General features: G+C 37.4%; 1 protein-coding gene across 2 annotated transcripts in view; it reads right to left on the minus strand.

The window, feature by feature from the left end:
* Positions 1 to 16,687, minus strand: part of PPEF1 (protein phosphatase with EF-hand domain 1) — an 82,751-nt gene that overhangs the window by 30,647 nt on the left and 35,417 nt on the right. For both annotated transcript variants that reach the window (XM_081126180.1, XM_081126181.1), the window contains 2 exons: positions 11,596 to 11,710; positions 8,219 to 8,265 (listed from right to left, as the gene is read on the minus strand). In XM_081126180.1, coding sequence (XP_080982306.1) covers positions 8,219 to 8,265; positions 11,596 to 11,710 — 162 coding nt within the window. The remainder of the gene's footprint in view (positions 1 to 8,218; positions 8,266 to 11,595; positions 11,711 to 16,687) is intronic.

Raw genomic sequence — 16,687 nt, forward strand, 5'->3', positions numbered from 1 at the left:
GAGAGGGGAGGGGAAGAGATTAACCAAAGAACTTATACACATATATGCATAACCCACAGACACAAACAACAATGTGGTGAAGGCTTGGGGGGAGGGGCGCGAGGGGAGGGGGACAATGGAGAAAAAAAGGCAACATCTGTAATACTTTCAACAATAAAGATAATTTTTTAAAAAAAGAAGGCATGAATAAGCTAATAAAACCATCTCAGTTTTAAAAAAAAAAAAAAGGTGAAGCCTCATTTGCCATCTCTTGAATGTAGGCTGGACTTAGTGATTTGCTTCTAATAGGAAAAAAACCAGAAGTGATGGTGTACAACTTTGGAGACTAAGTTAAAAAAGACACTGCAACTTTCTGCCTGCTTTCTCTCTCTTAGATCACTCACTCTGGGGAAAGCCAGCTGCTATGTCATGAGAATACTCATGAACACTATGGAGAGGCCCATGTGGCTGTTCTGCCAATAGCCAGAAAAGAACTGAAATGCTGTGCCTACAGCCCTGTGAGTTAGCAATCTTGGAAATGGGTCTTCCAGCCCCATTCAACCTTTCAGATGACTATATCCCTGGCCAATAGTTTGACTGCTCCATTCATAAGAGACCTTATGCCAGAACCACCCAGCTAAGCTGCACTCAAATTTCTGACCCAAAGAAACTGTGAGGTACTAAATGTTTGTAGTTTTAAGCTGCTAAGTATTGAGGCAATTTATTACACAGCAATATTAAAGATCAGAAAACAAACACAAAGATTGAAGATATAAATAAAAGAATTATAAACAGGTAAAATATATAATTATCAACATCCATGGCAATGTACTTTCACAATCTAGAAAAATTGAGGATTTCCTTGAAAATTAGAAACTACTAAAACTGATTGAAAAGAAGTAGAAAACTTAAACAGTGCATTGGCTCCATGTGGCTTTATAGCAAAGCTCTCTCTCAATTTTCAAGAGCAAACAGTTTTTTATTTTTAATCCTCACCTGAGGATATGTTTTAAATTGGTTTTAGAGAGAGAGGAAGGGAGAGGGAGGGAAACAGTGATGTGAGAGAAACATTAATCAGTTGCTTCCCATATTCGCTCCAACCAGAGATTGAACCTGCAACCCAGATATGTGCCCTGACCAGAAATTGAACCCATAGCCTTTTTGGTGCACAGGATGAAGCTCAACCAACTGAGCCACCCCGCTGGGCAAGAGCAAATAGTTTCAATGTTATTTAAACCAATGGTTCCTTTCCTTGGTTGCACATTAAAATCACTTGGGGAGCTGTTTAACATACGCAGGTGTCCATCAGAATCTCTGGGAGTGGGACTCGGGTATCAATATTTTTTCCCCCAATTCCTTGAGTGATTCCAATGTATAGCCAAGTTTGAGAACTGGAGATTTAAGTTCCAAACTATAGAAAAAGATGGAAATCTCTCCAGTTCATTTCATAAAACCATAATATCAAAATTTGAGAGAAGCATTCAATAGTCTAAAATTATACTTATTATATTTGGATGGTAAACATGTTCTCAGTTGTGACGACAAATTTTCTTGTATTAGAACTTACTCATCTCCAGTTAAACCAAACTTTGTTTATAAGTATTTTATTTCTACTATGAGCAAAGAATAACGAATTTCTTTAGTCAAACCTAATTTTAAGCCAAAAATAATAATGGTCAACTGGGCCATCCATCTTATACAGCACGCTTGACACCCAATGAGTTTTAACCTTTTCAAAGTCACACACGTTGTCAAAAGACTGAGATTTGTGATAATGAAGATCATTCAATAGAATATATCGGTCTCTGAAAGTGATTCTAAAAGGAGTTCTAAATGTGTATACATGTTGAGCCTCTTACGTCAACTGCTCCCAAGAAAGCAAGACTCATTTGGATGTATAGATTTGCCCTGTTGGTTCAGGATTAGTCATATTACTTTATATAGTCTGAGTCAAATACGTTTTAGTCTTAGAACAATAAGGGAACTGGAAAACAGATAAAAGGGTGAGGAACTAAGTCTCCTGGGACATAAGTCTCTAGAATATTTAGGCTTCTGATTACTGAGATTTTCTGGGTTTCCTGCAAAGAAGCAAAAACTACTGCTATGCCCATTCTTCACTTAGTTCCAGAAAACCAAACTCTGGCTTATTCTGCAGCTGATAAACAATAAACCATCTATGACAATGGAAATGAGGTTGACAAATATTGAAAACCCAGGGTAACCACAACTCTGAACAGCATTCGGATGACCTGCCTGGCAAAAAACAGCAGACTACAATTAATTAACTTGAACAGAGACAAAACAAGATGTTTCCCTATATTGTCACCTATTTCCTACTGAAGCACTTTACAACAGACATCTAGAAGGTACCCCAATTTTTGTGGACATTTTTGCGCACATCATACAGTAACTTCTGGGCCTCAACTCCACATTATTTCAATTTTTATATCTTTTGCAAATCCTATTTTAGAGGTCTGTTCTTCTAATTGCAACATGCTACAGTTAATCTCCAAAGGAAAAGAATTGACTACTGTGGCAGAGTGAAGCATATCAGTGATAGAGAAAAAAGAAAATATTTAATGAGCTTCTCCACTGGAAAATCACAGGCATGGGGGGGGTGGTGAGGATAGTAGGGAAGACAAAAAGGAAAAAACAAACCAAGGTGGCACAGCTTCCAATGGACAGTGTCAATATGACACCGACAGGGATAAGAGTTCATTAGCTTCCCTCTGTCCATGTGCATCTCTTTTTCAGCTTCAGGAGGTCTCCATTCACAGCATGAATTTAACAAAATAATTTGCCAATACTTGATCTAAAATTTCAAGCTTTGTTTTCAGTGAGGAAAAATGTCTTACAATGTTAGCAAGGCTAAGGCTCTGAATGAAGTATTTCAAATTGGTCACTCCAATTAAGCAAAAGTGGCTGATTTAAATTAACTTGTTCAGAAAATAAAATCTAAAAATATGGCCTAACTAACGCTATGTAAATTGCTTCACTTGATGATACTGGAGCCATATAAAGCTCAGATGCCCTTTAGCACAGGTTTGACATGGTTAACAGTGTGGCACCCAGAGGAAAGAATTCTTTTCAAACCCAGATAGGATTGTGATCTGAAAATGTCTGGCTTAAGGTGCTAAATGACATAATTTTTAAGAACAACTAAATATTAAAGAAACCAAGATCTCAAAATAATCAAGAACAATCATTAGTGTGAATCTCATCATTTATTGCAGTGCATCACAAAAAGTAGATGGGAATAAAATCTTTTCCAATCCTTCAAAACTTTCCTTCATGATTTAGGCACTTACTAAATTACTAAAATTCTTTGATTGTCTTAAATGTCACCTCCTCCAGGAAGTCTCCCATGAGGTTAGATGCCCCTCCAATGTGCTCCCTTGGAGCCTCATGCTTATCCCAGTCATAACGTGTCCCATCCTGAACTGTCCTGTTGTTTTATTAGTCGACCTTCCTTCACTAAACTGTGATGTCTTTGGAGCCAAAAACTGTCATACAGTATCACCAACCCTTAGCAGAGTACCTCATTCATAATAGGTGTTTAATACATATACATAAAACAAATGAACTTCATATTCATCTTTGTATCATTCCACAGTTTATATAGTGCCTTGAACACTGTAGGGACCAGATAGAAGTTTACTGAAAGCATAAATTAGTGGACAGATTCCCTTTTACATATGACTTGGATAACAATAGAAGTCTTAAACCAAACCAACCACTTGAATGAAAAAATATGGCGAGGTGTCTCAGGGGGACCTTCCTTATAACTCTTCCTCTCAGGCTATGCCTTTGGTTGGCCTTGGGCCAGCCCCAGCCCTGCAGCCTACTCATCCTATACTGTATAAAAGAACTGATGAGGAAGAAATTGTCTAGCAAAACACCATCGTAAAGATGAATTACAATTTTGCCTGAATTCAAAGCCTGAGGTTTTCCTGGTTTCTATTTTGGGTTGATGGAGAAGAATCAGTCAGAGCATAATATAAACTGGGTCATTTATAGCTCCAAAAATCTCCAACAGGATGTAGTTTGCCAAACTATTCCCTGTCATTCAAGTGCAATCAGAACTTGAATAAACTAAAAATAATTTTCATAAATAAAATAAAGAGAAGTTGATAATGTTAATAAATAATAATAAATTTATTTAATTTTCAATAATAAATTAAATAAGGATCAGTTAAAGCATGGTCACTGGCTGCTTCTAAACAGAAGACAGCTAGCCCGTGGCTCACAGTGAGGCGATTCAATACTGTGTGCTCCAGAGGCGAGCACCACATGCAGGGCATTGCCGGTCACCGTGATGCAGCGCGTTGCTGATGCACTGAGTATCACAGCGAGAATCAGCCACCGGCACGGAAACGCGACCATTTCCTGAAGCAATCAAGTGATTGCTTGGGTCAGAGCACCTGTTGTAATCCTTGCACAGGCAACCTCTGTATCTGATGCCAAAAAGAGAAATCCACCCCTCCCCACCTTTCTCCTCATTTTAAGACGTTCTTCCTTTCCTCCTCATCTACTTTCCTGGCCCATTACTCTTATCTCAACTAATCTTTCTTTTTTTCCCCCGCTAAGACCCAATAATGATACTTGGTAATACTGTAAGCATTGCTGAAATGAATTTTCCAGATCACTGAAGCTTATTCCTTTAAAAGCTAGAATACGTTTTAAAATTACTTGAACCACTTTGGCTGTGAGTTTTTAAAAAGTGCCATTTGTTTCTTTACTTCTTAACAAAGTATACACCCTAGAACTTGAAACCATCTTGACCATGCAGGCACATCAACTAAGCATGCCCTCAGGCCCCTCTGAAAACTACAGATTCCTCTTCCCTATAAACACAACCCCAGATCCCTGAAGATTACTACTTCGTTTCCTGTCTCATTTTTAGAGTTCTAGATCTCCTGTCAGGAAGAGCTTTACTTTTCATCACTGTCACTGTATCTCACTTTCGTCTTTCCCTTCCCACTCCCTAACCTGGTAGGGGAGGTGGGCAGACTGGCAAACTTGCAGGAAACCTGTCAGATAAGGTTTCACTGATATTTGCTCACTGGTCTTTGAGTAAGGGCCTAGGGCCTCTCCTGTGAGTAAAGAGCACTGGATTTGTGACAAGAATTTCAAGAGCTTAGAGACCCTTTTTACTAAATTCTGGGTTTTTGTAGAAGTGATAAGTGAAGATAAAAAATAAGTAAAGTAGATGGGAGTTTGACCTCTGGACAGGTGGGGTATCACAGTCATCTCTGTATTCATGTAAAAACATTGTTTCCTGAACAGTTTGTATTCAAGGATTTAGGAAGTACTATCGCCTATACTCTGCCATCTATCATCATTCCTCATTTAAACTTCGGATTAAAAAAATGAGAAAGAAAAAAAGGCAAAATGCTGATTTTTACAAGTTAGAGATCATCAAATAGCATAGCTTCCTGAGACATCTCTGTCCAGCCCTTTTCTTTCTCAGTCTTTAACTTAGGACACTCATTGCCCGGAAGCTAAGTGACTCACCATCACAGTAAGCACACCAGGTCATTCTTCCTTCTCAGACACCATCTTTTCAGTTTCTTCAAGTGGAACCTGCTGTCATCCAGGCCTCTTCCCTCAATTTTCCCCTTTAAACCAGGCAATTTCAAGATTCTGGTGCATGTGGTTTATTCCACAACTAAGATGCATTTTACCTGCTTCTCAATCAAGCCTGTAAAATTCTAATTCATGGCTCTTGCAGACTTCTGCTTTCCAAACAACCTCACCCCCCCTACCCAAATCCATACCAAATAATAGTGCCCACTCTTTCATCACTGGGCTCCCCATCTCTACTTCCTGAACACTGTCATTGGTTAACTCAAAATATTTCTTGCTTTCATGTAAAAATTATGTTTTCACCTTTAGTTCTTTTTATAGTACTTCTTACCACCCACCTCCTCCTGTTCAATCTTTACATTAGCACCTTCCAGTTTTATATGTTCCATATAGTTTTACCAATGGAATTAAAGGAACATGTGGGAATTCTCTCTTTTCTCATATCTACTCCAGAGGCCTTTCCCTGATCACACCTTAATATCTTCAACTACCTCTTGAGAAATTTTCTTTTCTAAATGCCTTGGAAGTCACTTTCCCCATTTAATTTACTCAACTATTTTCTTTTTTATGTATTTCTCAAAACCACTAGAGAAACAATTACCAGGTTTTCTGTTGTGGTTATTCCCCACATATCTCTGCCCCCTCCACCCTCTGCAGACTGTAATTGTCAACAATAGCAGGACTGAACTTCTGAACATTTATATGGTGCTATGTAAAGTTACACAAATGCCATTCCCCAAACTGTGCAACTCCTTGGCGTCCTCTCACCAGTCTATCGTTTCTACCTCTACCCACAGCTTTCCAGTTTGGCCAGTAGAATCCCCATTTCATGGTAAGTAAACTCCCTTCTGCCTTCAACTCATTTGGAAAGACTTCCCTCTGGAAATCTGGGCCATCCTTAAAGACGCTGCTGGACTCCTGGCTCCTGCAGCCCTCTGGAAGGAAAGGACCCATTCTTCCACAGGGTGGATACCTCAGGGTCAGGTGTGGGGGAGGGTCTACTTGCTCCTTAGCACCACTCACATCACCACTTTGCCAGTCTCAGGTAAAAGCCTCTATTCCTTCCAGGCCCACCACCTGTGACTAACCTTCCTTCGCTTGCTCCCCATCTCTTGGTCCTGTCACAAACCCATTTAATACACCTGCTTTCCATGGGCTTGACCTCTTCATGTCTACTATTCTCTTTCATTCACTTCAGCTACCCACATTCTGGACCCCAGCTTGGACCCATTCATATCCCCTAGGATCACTCCCCTTGCAACTTCCCACCCATCCTGCTTTCTAAGGCCCTCACCCCAGTCAGCCTGCTCCCTGACCTCAGAGAACATGCCAATCCATCAATCCTCCCATTTTTCCATTGATTGGCCCATCCTGGCTTCTCTTCCTTCCCTGCCCAGCTTGGGTCTGGGGCTGATCTCTAGAACTGCTCTTTTACCTGCACCCTCAGCTCCCTACCAGCAAACCTTTGGCTGGACTTCCTGATACCAAGCCATTACCTGGGCAGCATCCTATTTCCTCTGACCCCACGCTCTGGCTATCATGCTCTAGAGCCTTGCTTAGCCCTCCCACAGTCTCAACTGAATTGCCTCCTAAGTGCCAGCTCCATTCATCTATTCCTGGCTTGGTCTACTCCATTCCTTCCAAGCTTCCATTCTGAACAAACAACATGGAAATCTTTCATTTCTATTATAACTTAGTACTTAAAAATGCTTTTGGATATTTATATTATTTTATTCACAAGACAATCTCTTATGAGGTGGAAACTCAAAAATATTGCAGCCAAAAGAAAAATGAAGGTTTATGAAGTTACGTGGCTTACTCAAGCTCTCAGTCTCCAAAGAGTAGAATTGATTAACCATCATAATAATCAGAATCTATTTTATTTCCATCCATCTGAGACACCTATGCTGTGCCTAATTATTCAACATGCTAGTTGTGGGGACGACACATTAATCAAAAAGAGATAAAGGGGTACCAATGTGAAGGCAGGGGTCACCACAGGATCGGTTTTTTACATGCATTCATTCCAGAAGCAAACATTCAGTTGATAACTGCTGGCTCAGAGAGAGAACTGACTCCAATCCAAGAGATGCAGAGAAACTCCATGCAGACCAAGCTGCTCTGTGCCCTCTGTGTGGGCTCCCACCACCAAAACCCAAGAAATGAAGAGGAGTCATGGCACTGGAAGACCAACTAAGCCCCACAATGGTAAATCAGGTAGAGAAGAGAGCAACATGGAACTTACTATGGGGGACTCCTTTCATACATAATTACTGTGCATTGGAAGAGAAGACTGGTATGTGATATGCTCACTTCTGAACAAAATAAAATAAAGCAGACTGCTTCCCTCCCCATCCTGTGCCATGTAGACATTTATGATGTAATAAAGACCATAAATACAATCAGGTACAAATCTTAAGGGCTATAGAAATAACAATAATATTGAACAAAGACCCAAATTAAGTTAAAAAATTTTTTATGAAATACATGTAAGAAAAACCCAAAGGATATACAAATCTTTCAGCCTCTTGAATAAAAATTATTATATTACATCTGTACTTGTATATATTCCTAATTAAACTAATATTGTTATCTGCCCTAGGATTGCCCTCCCCCAACAAAAACGCAAATATTTAGCAAAATAATCATTTACCTTGGAGAAGATCAAAAGGAGATCATCTAATTTTCCATGTAAATCCCCTAGAGTGCAAATGAAAAATCACTATTCAGTAGGAAACAAAATGCCCATTTCGTTACAGAATTTTAGAACTGAAATATTGCTAATATACTCCAAGCATTCTTGGAGCATTGGGTTTTTACCCTATGATGATATTAATTCAACAATTTGGTTCCATAGTACTCTATGGAAACTTTGTCCCCTTTTCTATAGGGGACAGTATCTAATATCACAATTATCTATTCACTCCAGCCATTTACTCAGTGCTTACCTTCCTCTGTGCCAAGAAGTACACTATGGGTTTGCATTAATTATCTTGTTCACTCCTTATAACCACTCTATGAGACGGATATTATTTTCATTATTTTCATTTTACAAATGAGGCTCAGAGTAGTTAAGTAACTTATGCAAAGTTACCCAGCTACCAAACATCAGAGCTGGAATTCAAACCCAATTTTATCTCACTTCAAAACTGAAGCTCTTAGCAATTATTCTAGAGCAGCAATAGTACCTATCTTGGCATTAAACCCCCAAGTGTTTCTTCTATACCCAGTGTATAGCAGGAACTCAATAAATACGTTTAATTGCTGAATACGTAGCTTTTTAATGCCATGTTTTAAATAATATGTTCCAGCAATAGCATGTGAAACAAAAATTATGAGTAGATAGCTTACGTTCTTTTAATGAGACAGTTATAGGAAATGAAAATGAAAGCATGGCGTTATAAAACTCAGCCAACTAAGGGAAACTATATGAAGATATGAAGCCATTAATTAAAAAACACGAGTGAATATATGAATATTCAAAATTCCTTGGATAACTTTTTCTCGGTAAATATTTGTCTTTCATAAGCTCTAATCATAAATATTTATTCTTTGTTTCCAACTTAATTACCAAATAGAATTTAATTTAGGAAAAATTTTCCTCAATTTGCTTAAAAACCCACAACCAAAATCAAGCAAATACATGCAACAAAAGACTCCAATTATAATGGCAATAATAAAATTCAACTACTTATCACCAGCACTTATTCATAAAATGACTATAATATTAATGTTAAGAGCAATTAATACTGCTGTATACTTAAATCTCATGCTTTCATATGGTCTCACTCTAAATCTAAAAAAATTAAAATAAAAGGACTTTTTTACTTATCAGTTAAATATATTTTTTTACTTATTTTATTTTCCTGATTGTCTTCAGGGTGACTCATCTTTTAAAGATTTGGGTAGACAGAACTGTTGTAGTTCTCATGCTAAAAAATGAATTGGTTTCAGCATATTAAGAGTGGAGGCTATAAAAATACTTTTAACTTCTACTTGGGCAGCAAATGATAACAGTCATATCATGGAAAGATAGCTACAGAATGATATTTCCACTGCAAACAAAAACATGAGTGCAGAACTGGTTATCATTTATAGTATAACTGTAGACTAAAATACGTCCTATATTTCTTTGTGTATGTGTGTTGTCCTTGCACGGGGGACATGCTAATCTTCTCTGTATCATTCCAATTTTAGTATATGTGCTGCCGAAGTGAGCACAAAACACCTCCTATATTTAATGTATGTTAAGAACCATGTAGCATGTTTAGATGTGCATAGAAAATATGCATTTGGAAATTAAAATAATGGTAAAGTTTCATCACAATTTCTTTCCCTTTCCTAATACTGCCTTAAACAGAAGAAGTTTTTGAAAATATGACCCTAATTTTAAATTTTATTTTAAATAATGGCCAAATTTTTCTAAGTTCCATGGGGCTATTAAAGACAGAAAATAATTCCTATGCTAAGGGAACCTACTGGCCTTGGCTTTTCCTTCCACCAATGGTGCTATGTGGGAAAAACCTGGAAATAAATGCCCAAGATGTGGGGATCCTGAAGTGAATGGAACTGTCCCATCAATCTATATTCCCTAATTTTTGTTTTATGATGGAAAATGAAACATCAGTCAGAGAAGTACATGATGTGGATTTAGGATAGCAGATATTCAGCTGGCTCTAACCAGAGGACCTGATTTTTAATCCTGACCCTGCCACCAACTAGCTGAGTGAGCTTGGGTAGAGGTGAGAGGTCATTACTACACAGAAATGCATGGAAGGTGGTACATTTTTCTCTCTGGGTCTCAATTTCATCTGTGCAAGCAAGTGATAGACAGGTGGTCTCTGTAAGAACTCCTCATTTCTTACACTATGTAATTTCAGGATTCCGTGCCCTCTAATTCATTTCTTCCAGATCCTTTTATCCAAAGCTAAGTCTACAATGGCAACTGAAAGTATACTGGAAACCTATGTTTGGCCAATTACATGCACTCTGATAGCAAATCTAGCCCTGGCTCCATGGGCTTCATGGACAGGCATGGCTTCCTGAGCCTCATGACTCCAAAACCTTTGTTTCCATGAAAAGTAAGAGCTGGTGAGGCCTTGAATAAAAGGCCCCCATTGCTGAGAAGTCTCATCTGCTAGGCAGAGATGTGGTGGCCTGATTAGGTTGGAATTAAACCATTAAAGACTTCAAAAATCTGAGTCAGGGCATGTCATGAAGTATGTGCTGTTACATCAAGTCCCTGTCACCACTATCAGATGCTAGAAATGGAAATGGTTTAATTAGATTGTCAAATCCATTTCTACCTGCCAGAGTAAAAGAAACATGGGCTAAAAATTGATTTGGAAAATAACAATCACTGTTTTGTAACCTAAAGGCTTAATTAGAAGTTAAGGGAGTTGCTGTTCCTTCCACGCACTCCATTCTCAGACAGTTGCAAGCATGCTGAGCACCAACTGTGTTGAATTTCAATGTGTACTGTTTCTTGGAGCAATATCCTGCCAGGCTGGCCTATAGGATAACAAAATCTCAATCTTGTTATTTAGAAGAACAAGGAACAGATTTCTGGGACATTCCCACTCTTCTAAAAGCTGCAGAGACCAGTTGGAAAAATCTAAAACAGCAGCCAAGGGCCGAGAAGAGTTTAATCTCCACCCTGCCTTGGGCTTTTCTCTTCCCAGCATAAGTGGCACGCAGAGGCCCACCTGGGAAAAGCAGCATGGAACAAAGATAATGAGAGCTAGACGGAGGGCAAAGAACACTCATTCCACCCATGGGTGGTTTTCCGTATTAAAATGCTGCCTGCCTTTATAAAAAGCTATGAGTTCTTTAATTTCTCACATAATTAATTCCTGCCAGCTGGTATGCAAAACAAAGACAAGATGGGGAACAGTATTATCATGATAGATAACTCTATATTAACACTTTTCCCTTAACACAGGCCAATTTATGCAGTTTTCAAGTTAGGCAAATGACGTGGAACCAAGAGGCTCCAAAATATTAATTTGGCAACTCTGCTCTGAAACTTACCACAGATTGTTATCTCTTTGGTGGGACAAGTTCTTATATGATTAAAATTTGGCATTTGCTTCAGGGCTTCCTTAGTTTCGAACAGTATCTCTAAGACATAATAGGCATGGAGTATCTGTAAGGGCAAAGCAGAGGAAATAGGTATGACGAACTAGGAAGAAAGGCATGGCTGCATAGAAAGCTATAAAGGTGGAGCACGTGAGCACATTTCAGGTAGCTGTATTTCAGGATCATCTCTAAATTATTCTCAAATGGATGATTCTAGCACAGTATCTGGCATATAATAACCCATCACTAGAGATTTGTAAATTGAATGAATGAATGGTTCCTAGGACATTTATAATCTCATGCTTTTAACTGACATCACCCATTCACAGAACATTTCTGATTAATATTGGTCAGTAAAGCCCAAGAGAAGTGATGGAGAAAATAGTAGACTCCCTTGCCCTAAGGAAGTGTGCAAATAAATATAAATAAATAAATAAGCAAATAAATAAATAAATAAGGAGGGTAAAGAGAGAGAATGAAAATGAGAAGTAGAGAGAGACTGTTGAGGAGGGGCTGCTTTGCATTTGTTTGGAACATTCCGCCACCTGGGATGGAAAGTAGGTGGTGGTACTGGGTTCTGAGAGATCTCAAAAGGAAGCCAGACAAGCCCTTAGAACTCCGGAGCCAGGCATTCCAGGTGTGGCTCAATTGTTGGTACACAGATTGTGAGAGTTTACAGAACAGCAAGAACATTTATATTGTACAAGTCTCAGTATGAAACATATACAAAACCCAAATAAACCATTTGGATTATCTCCTATTATGACCATTCATTCCATTGCTCTCCTCCTGTTAAATTCTTGATGACATCATTGTTTTGAACAGATTTACTGTTTTCTCCTTTGGGGGTTCTGTTTGTTTGTTTTAAATCCAGTGTGTTGTTCTCCCCTTTTTTAATTATAAAATATTCCAAAAGCATAAGCCAAAAAGTAATATAGCCAATGCAAATTTAACAGATATTAACACCACTTTATGGGTCAGGACTGTTGGTAGTCCTAATATAGTAGCCACTAGTCCCATGGGACTAGTTAAAATTGAGATATGCTGTAGGCGCAAAATACCAGATTTCAAAGACTTAATATGAAAAAAAAGTAAAATGCCTCATTAAAAACTTTTAATAGGATTACATATTGAAATGACAATTATATATGATGGATTAAATAAAATATGTTATTAAAATTAATTTCACCTGTTTTTTTTTTACTTTTTTAATGTGACTACTAGAAAATTTTAAAATACGTATGTGACTCACATTATATTTCTACTAGACAGCACTGATTTAGATTACTGAAAGCTGAGAGAGGGGTCATATCTACATATGGTTCAGTTACTGCTTTGGGTATGGGATTCAGGACAGATGGAACCCTTTGGAACAATCATGACTCATGGTGTCCCGAAATTTCCATTTTCCTAGCTATTAAAATAATAAAATTGTTTTCTATTCCAGACCCCAAACACATATGATTTAAATTTGGAGAATTTTCATTATTAATTTTTTTAAAAGACAGGAATCAAGATTTGAAGTAATATGAAAATTAGGAGGAAAGAGAAGGGCCCCTAGCTGTTGATTAGTGGGGAGAGACCCATCTTTCCTGTCTATCCAAGAACTAGCAGATTGCTAAGGATTTTCTCCACAAAAGCACTCTAAATCCTCAGTTTTCTTTTCTGAATCTTGTCCTTAGTTAATATTTGTATTAAGTTCTGGACATGGTATATGAAAACTTGGAGAAATAATTTGAGGCCTATTTTCTTCCAGAGAGGGTTTAAATTTTCTTTTGGCAAGTGGCTAGGAGCACTAGCTATCTAAAAGGATCTCAATTCAATCTCAGGAATTAGAGGATTAAAACCTTTGCTTCAATTCCTAGTCTACTTCTAGTTTACTCTTATTCGTAGGGTATGTTCTTAGGGTCCTCACCTGAGAATGAGGGTTTGGGGGTGGTCAGAGAAAATAATGGAGTAGGTAGCTCCAAGGCCCATCCCTTCACAGAAATACTTAAAAATAAAACAAAACAAAACAAAACAAAAACAAACAAAAAAACTGTCATAATCAACTGTCAGAGCTCTGGAAAAAAGTCAAAGTTTATAACTACCAAGCAAAGGCTAAATCAGAAAAAGGCAATTTAAAAATGGCTCAGTGCAAGCAGGAAGTAAAGGCTAAGACAAATTTGAAAACAGCCTGGCCAAGCAGTGAAGGGGTGTACCAACACAGAGCCAATCCACAAAGGCTGGGTTTTTCTTTTCTTTTTGCTTTGGTTTCTTTTTTTTTAAATAGCTCCTGGGGTTCAAGGAAATTCTGTCAAGATACTAGCTGAACACAAGCTAAAGGAACAGAAATATCAGAGACCTCACACACAACTATATCTAAAAGACATTTATGGAATGCTCCACCCAACAAATACAGACTACACATTTTTTACAAGTGCACATAGCACATTCTCCAGAATAGACCAGATGTTGGGCACAAAACAAGCTTCTATAGATTTTATTTTTTAATTGAATTTATTGGGGTGTCTTTCTTCATATCCTATAAATCTTTCACCTCAATAGATTTTAAAAGATTGGAATCATGCAAAGCATCTTCTCTGACTACAATGAAACTAAACAGAAAATTCACAAATATCTGGAAATTAAACAACATTCTCTTAAACAAATGATGAGTCAAAAAAAAAAGTCACAAGGGAAATTAGAAAATATTTTGATATTGCCCTGGCCAGGTAGGTGAGTTGGTTAGAGCATCCTTCCAATACACCAAGGTTGCAGATTCAATTCCCAGTCAGGGCACATACAAGAATCAACCAATGAATGCATAAATAAAGGGAACAACAAATCGATGTCTGTCTCTCTCAAATCAATAAATAAATTATAAAAAAAGAAAAGACTTTGAGATGAGTGAATAGGAAAACATAATATATCAAAACTTATGGGATAAAGCAAAAGTGATGCTCAGAGATAAATTTATAGCTATAAATACCTACATTAAGAAAGATCTCAAGTGAAAAGTCTCACTTAACACTAAGGAGCTAGAAAAATAAGAGCAAACTAACCCAAAAGCTAGCTAAACGAAGAAAATAAGGATTAGAGTACAGATAAATGAAGTAGAGAACAGAAAAATAGTAGGGAGAATCAACAAAACTAAAAACTGATTCTTTGTAAAGTTCAACAAAATTCAAAAACCTTTAGCTACATTGACTAAGAAAAAAGAGAGAGAAAATGAAAATAACTATAATCAGAAATGAAAGTGGGGACATCCCCACAGACCTTAAAGAAATAAAAAGAGCCCTGGCCGGTGTGACTCAGTTGGTCGGAGCGTTGTCCTATACACCTACAGGTCTCGGGTTCGATTCCCAGTCAGGGCACATACCTAGGTTACGGGTTTGATCCCTGGTTGGGGCAAGTACAGGAAGCCACTGATTGATGTTTCACTCTCACATCGATGTTTCCCTCTCTCCCTCTCCCTTCCTCTCTCTAAAATCAATAAAAGCATGTCCTTGGGTAAGGATTTTTAAAAAAATAAATAAATAAAAAGAATTATGAGACTATTATGAACAATTGTACACCAACAAATTAGATAACTAAGATGAAATGTACAAAATCTTAGAAACATACAAATTACCAAAACTGGCTCAAGAAGAAACAGAAAATCCAAACAGACCTAGAACAAGTAGAGACTGAATCATTAATCAAAAACTTCCTAACAAATAAAAATCCAAGACCAGAGAGCTTTATTGGTGAACTCTACTAAACATCTAAAGAATTAACACCAATCCTGCTCAAACTCTTGCAAAAAAATAGAAGAGGAAACAATTCCTAAATCATTCTATGAAGTCAGTACTACCCTGATACCAAAGCCAGATATAGACATCACAAGAAAAGAAAATTCATCTCAATATCACTTATGAATAAAATACAAATCCTCACAAAATACCAGCAAACCAAATCCAATAGAATTTTAAAAGAATTATACACCATGAACAAGTGGGATTTATTCCAGGAATACAAGGGTGATTCAACATAAGAAAATTAATCAATGTATACACCACAGTAATAGACAATGTGCTGTTGGCATAAGGATAGACACACCACAAGTGGAATCAAATTGGGAGTCCAGAAATAAATCCATACCATTAATGGATTTATTAATTTTGGCCTATTAATTTTTGACAAGGGTACCAAGACCATTCAATGGGGGGGCGGGAACAGACTCTTAAACAAAAGGTGCTGGGAAAACTACATATCCATATGCAAAGAATGAAGTTGAATAGAAATTAACTGAAAATAGTTCATAAACCTAAATGTAAGAGCTAAAGCTATAAAATTCTTAAAAGAAAACATAAGGGTAAATCTTCATGACCTTGGATTTGGCAACAGATTCTTAGATATGACACCAAACGCACAAGCAACCAAAGAAAAAAACAGATAAATTGGACTTCATCAAATTTAGAAACTTTTGTGAATCAAAGGACATTATCAAGAAAGTGAAAAGACAACCTACAAAATGGGAGAAAATATTTGCAAACCATGTATATGGTAAGGGATTTATATCCAGAATATATAAAGAACTCCTACAACTCAATAATAAATAGAGAAATAACCTGATTTTAAAGTAGGCAATGGATCTGAATAGATTTTCTCCAAAGAATGTGTACAAATGGCCAATAAACATGGAAAGATGCTCAACATCTTTAGTCATCAGGGAAATGCAAATCAAAACCACAAGGAGATACCACTTCACACACAACTAAGATGGCTATAATAAAAATAAAATTTAAAAGAAAACAGAAAATAATAAGTGTTGACAAAATAATTTGAGAAATTTGGAACCCTCATGCATTGCTGGTAGGAATGTAAAATGGTGCAGTTGTGGAAAATGGTTTGGATGCTCCTCAAGAAGTTAAACATAGAGTAACCACATGACTCAGCAATTCCACCCCTATGTATATACTCAAGAGAAATGAAAACATATGTTCATGCAAAAACTTGTACATGAATGCTCATAGCAGCATTGTTCATAATAGCCAAAAGGTAGAAAAAATCCAGAAGTCCA

This window comes from Miniopterus schreibersii (assembly GCF_964146895.1).
Source record: "Miniopterus schreibersii genome assembly, chromosome: X".
NCBI classification, from domain to species: domain Eukaryota; kingdom Metazoa; phylum Chordata; class Mammalia; order Chiroptera; family Miniopteridae; genus Miniopterus; species Miniopterus schreibersii.